The sequence below is a fragment of the Alexandromys fortis genome, unplaced genomic scaffold (genome assembly GCF_014885135.2).
Source record: "Alexandromys fortis isolate MF-2015 unplaced genomic scaffold, M_Fortis_MF-2015_v1.1 scaffold_50, whole genome shotgun sequence".
Lineage (NCBI taxonomy): Eukaryota > Metazoa > Chordata > Mammalia > Rodentia > Cricetidae > Alexandromys > Alexandromys fortis.
The window spans coordinates 408975-418028 of record NW_026067932.1 but is presented as its reverse complement, the minus strand read 5'-3'; the positions used below and the strand labels follow the sequence as shown (position 1 = coordinate 418028).

The 9054-nt window shown below is 46.5% G+C and overlaps 1 protein-coding gene across 4 annotated transcripts in view; it reads left to right on the top strand.

Moving 5' to 3' along the window:
* The window catches only part of Brd9 (bromodomain containing 9), a 22112-nt gene extending 13376 nt beyond the window's left edge, over positions 1–8736 (top strand). For all 4 annotated transcript variants that reach the window (XM_050145685.1, XM_050145684.1, XM_050145683.1 and 1 more), the window contains 6 exons: positions 1193–1325; positions 1868–1979; positions 3202–3240; positions 4011–4110; positions 4481–4648; positions 8102–8736. In XM_050145685.1, the coding sequence (XP_050001642.1) occupies positions 1193–1325; positions 1868–1979; positions 3202–3240; positions 4011–4110; positions 4481–4648; positions 8102–8202 (653 nt within the window). In that variant the 3' untranslated portion in view covers positions 8203–8736. The remainder of the gene's footprint in view (positions 1–1192; positions 1326–1867; positions 1980–3201; positions 3241–4010; positions 4111–4480; positions 4649–8101) is intronic.
* Positions 8737–9054: the final 318 nt, after the last annotated feature.

Sequence of the window (9054 nt, the reverse complement as noted above, 5' to 3'; positions counted from 1 at the left end):
ACTATCTGTACTTCTGTACTCTGTCTCTTTAAAGACTTTACCCTTTTTCTTTTTAAGACATTAACTTTATTCTTTATATTCTTTTTCTTCTCTCTCCCAAGCCTACGTACATTCATCCAACAGTGTGGTCTTTTATGTCTGAATCTGTTTTATTGTGAATCTGTAATTTTTTTACTATCCAGGAGCATTTCTTAAAATGTTAAGCACTTCTTAAAAACTTAAGTTGCACCATGTATAGGTAATACGGTACTGCCTGTGTCCTGCCCAGTCTAAACCTTAACTGCACGGTTTTAAGGTAATTATGGTAGTTCCTGCCTGAGACCAGCACAGTTCAGCATGGAGCAACCGCTCCAGCCTCAGAGTCATTTGGTGCTTCTGAGCTGAGCACAGTTCCAGGCACACAGCAGTTCATATTGGAGCCGCAATCAGCAGTTTAATTCTGAGAACGAGTGTGCAGCGTAGGAATTCTTTTTATCCAAGTTACAGCCAAATCTGATACGCAGAGCACTGTGCAGTCTGAAAATGCGTCTCTGTATGGCGGCAGGAATCCGCCATGTTCTTTTGCCTGCCTAAGCCTGATGCAGGCGGGGAGCACTGAGCCATCGGCAGGTCTCAGAGCACTCTCCTCCGATCCCAAGCGGGAACAACTTGTCATTGCTCACACTTTGCTTTTGAGATATTGCTTGTCCTTGCTTCTTAGCTCAGCAGTTTTGTCCCCAGGAGGCATTTATGTTACAGGGAAGAGGGGGGTGCAGCTATTGTCCAACAGGAGAGAGAAGGAAATGCCATAGCAGAGTGCAGGACACGGCGTGACTTCTACCAGACTGAAAAGCACAGCCTCGTAGACATAGCCTGGGAAAGAGTGTATCCTGTGTTGGTTCAGCTCCTGCTTCTGTCAGAGGGGGTTCATGAACTGACTGGTTCCAAGAACCACTTCTGCTTGTCCATGCTCATCTCTACCTAAGGGTCGGTCTTTGCTTTGTGGCCCTTGGTCCAAGATGTAATGGTATGCTAAGTAGACTCTGCAGTATCCATGGGCAGTTCCTGCTACCGCATTTGTGCTCAGGCAGGAAGAAAAAGGAAGAAACCAGGCATGGGCTCAGGTTGAGATAACCTGGAAGGAAAAATGGCTGTAGCATGCTGGCAGTGCATTGAGCATGACTTCGACTTCCCCTCTGCCCCTTCTCTTTAGTTACATTCCTCTCTAGTGCAAGCACTGCACTTTCAATGCAGAACAACTCTGTGTTTGGGGACCTGAAATCAGATGAGATGGAACTTCTATACTCGGCATATGGAGACGAGACTGGTGTGCAGTGTGCACTGAGGTAAGCCAGGTCACACGGATACGTGAGGACTGTTCCCTGGTGAGCATCTTAAATTTTATTTTTAAGTCAGTATAGTCATATGATCCAGAAATCAAAGTGTACCAGAAGGTGTGCCTGAGTCTTACCCCACCCTCCATATCTGCCCACTACCACTTTTATAGTCCATGCTGCCTGTACTTTGAAATGTCAAGACTGTTGGACATAGACGGCCTTCTTTAGATAACTAGTACGTCTTAGGATTTTTTATGGATTGTATACCTGCATGTGTTACTGCCTTTATTTAAAAAATTTTCCTGGAGCTCTTTTAATTTTTTTTTTTTTTTTTTTTTTTTTTTTTGCCATGAACCACTTTGAAAATTGTTTGAGAACGATCAGTCCAGTTGTTTCCCCCACCCACCCACACATACCTGGGAAGCTCCCAGAGGACTGAGGAGTGTTGGCAGTGGACGTCGGGAATCAAAATCTTTGTCACTGTTGGGGTGGATCTTGAAATTGGAACACGATGCTTTCTCAGCACATTCCCTTATAGGGTTCTCTTCTAGCCTGCAGGAGTTCGTGAAGGATGCTGGGAGCTACAGCAAGAAAATGGTAGACGACCTCCTGGACCAAATCACAGGTGGAGATCACTCAAGGATGATCTTCCAGCTGAAGCAGGTGGGGTTTGAAGTTGACATACTTTTGTGGGCTCAGACTCTTGGTCCCACTCTTGCTGCTACTCCGGTGCAGAGAGCTGTCCAGCCAACTAGATTTCAGGGAGGCAGGCTCTTGAGGTCATTGCTGGCTGTTTTTTGTTCATTAAGCTTTAAATTATACTTAAAAGCTGTCTTTATTATTATTATTATTTGGAGGATATGAGCCTAGAAGTCTTGTGCCCCATCCAGACTTCAGCCCTACCCACGTGTACTTGGCTCCTGTTATGGTTGCCATTCTTCACGTGTCTCTCTTTCCAGGCAAGACATTAGCATAGGCCATTCATTTAAAACCTTTTTCTTATTACTTTGTGTCTGATAAACATATGAAGAAAAGAGGACAGATTTTGAGAGTCAGTTACCTTCTTCCACTGTGGAGTCTCGGGACCAAACTCTGGTTCTCAGCTTGAGCAGCAGGTGCTTCTACCTGATGATGCATTTTGCTGACCCAGCACCTGCCATTTCTAGCTACTGATTGTCTGGTATGGCAGGAAACTGCTCCATGTGTCCCTGAAGTGAGGCTGTGCTGCTGGGGAACTCTGGATTTCACATATACGGCCACAGTAAAAGTGGTGCTCAGTACTCAAGGTGTAATGCTAGAGGAATCTTCTGCAAGGAACAGATGGTAAAATAAAGGCCATATTTCTAATTAAAAGTTAGTGAAAATATTACATGATCAAATCTGTGGAAGTACATACCAAATGATCTTTTTTGAGTAATGTACCTAAAAATAGGGTGTTTTTGAAGGCATGCTCTTCCCAGAGCACGGGACATGTAGCTCATCCCATTCCAGCAGTGCAGTAGATGTCTCTGCTGCCTCCATCAGTCCACATCCATTGTTCTAGACTAATCATCCAGGTCTCTTTTTCTCAAGCTGCCCATTTTTGTTTGTTTTAATAATTGGTTTCGATATAAAATTGGGAATCCTCTTACCCATATTCCCCTTCACCCCAGCCCCAGCGTGGTATTGAACCCTTGGCAGAAACTGAATGAGTTGACCAGCTGTGGTCTAACTTCACTACCACCTGTGAAGAGCCCTGTAAAACCCCTGCTTCAGGTGTAGACGTAGTGAGGGTGTAATGAGCAGAACCCCAGGCAGCGAGCAAGCCACTGTTGGTGCAATGTAAGTGATCACCTTGTAATGGAAAACTGATGGCAAACTTGTGTCCTGTCTTGTCACTTGGCAGAGGAGGAGCATCCCCATGAGACCTGCAGATGACGTGAAGGTGGGTTTCCCCAGCATGTGCACAGAAGCTCAGCTTTTGGAGTGTCTGTGGTTACTAGTCATTGCAGTGCGTGGCCAGCCTCTTGTCCTTCTGTCCAGGGGCTGCTAGTTGTTGAAGAGGGGCTTCAGTGGCCCTGCTTTGCTGTCATCTGCTTACCTTAGTGACCTGACCCAGAGGGCTGTAATCTAAGCTCAGAGACAAGTTCAAAGCCATCACCTAGGCACTGTCCTCAGGCAGGGTGGGGACCCATTTCCCTTGTGACTTGGGCTTGTGCTGCAAAGTTTACTGGCCAGCAGAGACCTGTGTACCTGAGGAGATTAAGTTCCCAGGGAATGCTGTGAGACCTTAGTATGAAGATACGAGCAGAGGCTGGGCAACAGGAGCTCTCAGAGTCCTGGGAAACTGCAGTCTTACCCTTGCTAGAAGAGGAACCTTTGGTTTTGGAATCTGTCGCATTGCTCCTGAAAAGGGTGGTGGTGAGCCCTTGAGTTCCTTGTGTTAACGAATTCCTAAGAAGTTAGCAAAGGGTTGTTTACTCTTAGTAAAGAGGAAAGTTGTCAGAAGTGTGTTGATCTGACTAGGTCCCTGGACATTTGCATTTCTACTAATAATCTTGGATTCCATGTTCCTTGAACTGCAGCCTTTAGGATAGTGCTCATTTGTGTTACTGTGAGGTGGGCTCAAATTAGCACAGGCTGTTGATTTATACTGCTGGCATTAGCTGACAATTGTGCTGTCTGTTTAATCAATATTTTTCTCATCTTCTGCAGGTTGGGGACCCACTAGGAGATAGTGGCCCTGTTCTGGATTTCATGTCAATGAAACCATACCCCGATGTCTCTCTGGATGTGTCCATGCTCAGCTCTCTGGGTGAGGCATCCTGGGCACTGTTTTATATGCCCACCTGTGATGTGTGATGTAGTAAGAGAGCCTTGTTTGGTTTCTCTGTGCTCACAAACTGCCCTGGAAAATAACACAGCCAAGGAGAACCTGTGGAGTTAACTTACTACTAGTCAGAACAGGAAACACCCTGGGGCTGTGGTTAGGGCCTAATTATACCCTCAACATATGGGATCAGATGCTGTCTCCAGGGGACAGTGTCAGAACTAGAGATTAGGACACCCATGTGATATCTGCTGGCTCCCTGTGAGTTAAAAGTGATCTTACAGAACAGCTGTGCTGTGTCTGGTCTGTGTGTGCTGACGAAGCTTACCAGCATTGCATCATATTTGTCACATAGGGAAAGCGAAGAAGGAGTTGGACCACGATGAGAGCCACTTGAACTTGGATGAGACAACCAGGCTCCTGCAGGACTTGCACGAAGCACAAGCAGAGCGAGGAGGCTCCCGGCCATCTTCCAATCTCAGCTCTCTGTCCACTGCCTCTGAGAGGGAGCAGCACCCTCCAGGTAAGGGTCTCACACAGGCTAGTGGAGGGAGCCTGCACTGAGGTGAGGGATCGGGCCCACAGGGCCAGGATGGTGGCCTTCATCAGGGTTTGTTGTTGTTGTTCTGGGAGATCTCTACACCCTTGTGTATCCTGGGGAGGGGGCAGGATATTTGTTTTTAATATAGATTTGTTACCACCTGTCCTTCCATTCCATATTTTTTCCTTGACTCTATCAACCAATGGAGTGTTCATTTTCTGTTGGGAGAGTGTATAACCATCCCTGGTGAGGGGTTTCTGTACTAGCACTGAGTATCCCAGCCCCGTGTAGGATCTGAGATCTCTGTAGTTTCCTGAGCCTGTCGTATGAGTTTCCCAGATGTGGCACTGACAACAGGACAAAGAAGTGTAGCTTAGTGAACCAGTGAGTTTCTGGGGTTTATAGGAGCACAGGTAAGTCGTTCCTCCTGTCTCTCCTCCCATGATGTTCCTTAAGCTTTAGAGTGAGTGAGATGATTGTTTTCCTCCATGTGTTTCTGAGCACTGGACACTGTGCCACATCAGCAGTCTTTTTTATTCCTAAGAGCTGAGGCTGACAGCAGTAGTGGTCTATGGGCATAAACACAAATGTTTCGAAGGCAAATTGACAGACAGATCCCCTCCATTTAACAAAGCAATAGTAGTTGCTTCCCTGCTGAGCCCTGTGACCTCCCCAGTCACTGGCTTTTGCCCTGGATCACAGAACTATATGTGAGTCTCTTCCTGCATTAATTCAATCAGAAAGTGCCAGGCATGGTAGCACACACCTTTAATCCCAGCACTCAGGAGTCAGAGGCAAGTGGATCTCCATGAGTTCAAGGCCAACATGCTCTGTGTGGTGAGTTCCAGGATAATCAGAGCTACATAGAAAACCCTGTCTCAAAACTGTGGCTATAGTTTCAGAGGATTAGTCTGTGATCGTCATGGCAGGGAGTGTGGGAGAGGTGGTGGACTGGTATAGTCTTGGCACTGGATCAATCAGCAGCTAAGAACTTACATCTTCATTCACAGGCAGCGACCTCAACTCTCAGTGACAGACCTCCTCCAACAGGGCCACACCTCTAATCCTTTGCAAACAGTCCCACTGTCTGAGGACCAAACGTTCAGACGTGTGAGCCTCTGGAGACCATTCTCATTCAGACCACCACACACAGCATGTCACCATCTAGCAGTATGAAAACCAACCAGCAGGAAGAGAGCTCGTAGCTCAGTCTCAGCCTGATTTTTCCATGTCCTGTAACAATAGTATGTGTGTCATCAGTAGTAGAGTTACTGTCTCATTCTAGCATGCAGCTAACAACAGCACAGTGGCGAAAGCCTTTATGGTTTGAGGAGCCTCAGGGGCCTCCTCTCCAACAACTCAGGAAGTTAACCCACTCTGGGTTTTTCAAGTAAGAACCTTACGATTTTTGTCCGAGTTAGCTTTTCTATTGCTGTGATAAAATACTAACCACAACTTGGTGTTGATCTTACATCATCTTAAATGTCTCAACATCAAGAGAAGCCAGGGCAGGAGCGCAAGGCAGGAATCTGGAGGCAGGATTTGAAGCAGAGACCATGGAGGACTTTTTCTGACTTGCTCAGCCACCTTCCTAACGCAGCCAGGCCCACCTGCCCAGGGTTGACAGCACCTGGTAGGCTCGGCCTTCCTATATCAGTTAGCAATCAAGAAAATGCCCACAGACACGCCCACAAGCCATTCGAAGTTCCTTCTTCCCCAGGGACAGAAACTCACCAGTACAGAGCCTCATTCAGACTCTGGAACTGCTGCCTTCACCTTTTTCAAGCACTTTTCCAAGTCTGTAAGGCACCAACTATTGCATAACAAAACCTTTTTACAGAGTGGGAGCAAGATCTCTGAAGGCGTCCCACAGTCCACTCCAAACAAGTCCCAGTTGGTATTGGACAGCTAAAAGCAACTAAAAAGGAAACATCATCAAGGTCCAGTACAGCACAACACAGCCTCATCATTTGTGTTTCCCCAGGACAGTTTGTGGGGGAGCACGGACGAGACACTATCCCGTCTAGACAGACTCCATTTCTGTGAGCCGTTAGCCCTGTTATCGTGGGGCAGTGCTGCCACCATAGGGCCACTGCATGTCGTTGCACCAGGGAGTCCTGGGCCAGCATGTGTTGCTCATTCTGGCATCCGGCATTAGACCAAGGGAAATCAGGGCTGCACTCGGCCGCTATGCCTGCCCCTAGAACTAGATACCTAGTTATGACAGGTTCTGAGATAGCACCACAGCTCTTGTCTTCCCATTGGCCACACTTCACTGTTGAAAGGAACAGAGCTGGGTTTAAAACAAACACGAAAACCATCCATCCCAAGTGTACTTCGTTGCAGGAGAGAAATACATACAGTAAGCTCTGGGGGGATAGTTACCCATCTCTAGGACAGCTTAATTTTTTTTCATTTGAAGTTTTATCACATGTCTTTTATGAACTGTTGCTTAGGCTTTAAAGTCTTCCAGCAGCTTACCAACAGTGTCTGATTTTCTGTCGGTGTTTGTCCTTGTGAATTCTGGCTTGACACAAATCTTATCCTGTTTGCCTTTGAGTAACATAGATAAATAGACTCCTTTGTTTGCTTTTCCTTTTTCCCATCACCTCTTGATTGCTTTTTTTGTTTGTTTGTTTTTTTGGTTTTTCGAGACAGGGTTTCTCTGTGGCTTTGGAGCCTGTCCTGGAATGTCCTGGAACTAGCTCTGTAGACCAGGCTGGTCTCGAACTCACAGAGATCCGCCTGCCTCTGCCTCCCGAGTGCTGGGATTAAAGGCATGCGCCACCATCACCCGGCTCTTGATTGCTTTTGCACTTTAAATTTTACGTGCTGATACAAGTCCTTCCCACACCGGTCCCATCCCAGCATAGGACTCAGAAAAGCCATTATAGCTCCATATCAATCCTGAGATCTCTGCTCAGTCAACCTCTTAACTTTCTGGTGAACACGGCATCAAACACGGCCTCTTGCATGCCAGTTTCTTTGGTAATGTCTTTTCTCTGTGGTCTTCTAGTCCCTGGTATTTATTTGTAGGACCCTCAGCTAAAGATAACTAAGTCTGGCTAACACAGAGCAATGGGTTAGACCTTTAGGAGCTGCTTTCCCTGGCCTCCGCTGCCATCTGTTCTCTTTTGACCTCTCGTGCTTCTGAAGTATTCCGTGTACAGAATGAATCCTGATCTTTTCAAAAAAGCCCGTCTGCAGCTGCCAGAAGAGAGACTAAGATTTGGTTTTTGTTCTGATCACCTTGTGATCAGGGTATCAAGCAAAGTAGAGCCTTAGGAGGTTGCAGGCAGCCCTAATTCAGAGTATGTATGCACCTGTGTGTGTGGTATCAGGAAGGACATTTATCAATCAATCACAGATGTTGGTCTCATAAGCTTTGCAGATCTGTTTTGTGTTCTTAAATGCTGTGTTCTTTTAAACCTACAGGAAGTCCTTCTCGCCTTAGTGTTGGGGAGCAGCCGGATGTTACCCATGACCCTTATGAATTCCTTCAGTCTCCAGAACCTGCAGCTTCTGCCAAGAACTAACTTGTGGGCTTTCCAGCTGTTTCCTTTTTCTTTTTTTTTTTCCCAAGTTTTTTTGATACACGTTTTTTTGTCACAAGATAGAAACTTTTGTCTCATCCTCTCTGGCATGTAGCAGCCTGAGGAAGATGGTGGTGTGTCTGTGCTGCCATGTCCACAGAAGAGGCCCAACAGCACCGAGTGATATCCTCTAAGTTCTGAGAAGTGACAATAGGACTTGAGAGTGTTGGTCTCTTCTGAGCCCCAGAGACCGAGTGTGTTTATGATCAATCATAGTCATTCTACGTGAGTCTTGCACAGCTGTCCTGCAGTTCTCAAAGGGGAGCCTGCAGAACAGGCCTTCAGGTAGCTTCTGTTTTCTGTTCGGTCACTTGAGGATGGAGATGTCTCCCTGACAAATAATGAACCACCCCACATTTTAGAATGAAGTATTCAGACCCATAAAATGTTTCAAAACTACACATGTATTTGCTAAGTACCTGTTTGTATTTGCAAAATACACGAACATAGGTCCTAATAAAGAGATGCCAAAGGTCATCTTGTCTGCTGTGGTCATCTTGTCTGCTGTGATGGTGGGGACACCTTTTGTGTCTGTAGGCAAGCTACACATCCTGCTCCTTTTCGGGAATAGAAGAGCAAAGAAAACCCCACCTGCACAGGCCAGCTGCAGACGGAAGTTGAGTTTCTAGGGGAGACGGGCTGTGACTGGAAGGGTATAGCAGGTGGCATTCCTGGCATGAACAAGCAGCTGGAAGCAACAGTGGTCTATGGGAGTCCTTGAGATTTGCCAGTCGTTAGCGAAGGACAGATCATCTCACATCTGGATAAAGCCTTAGGTAAGTGGTAGTTGAGTCT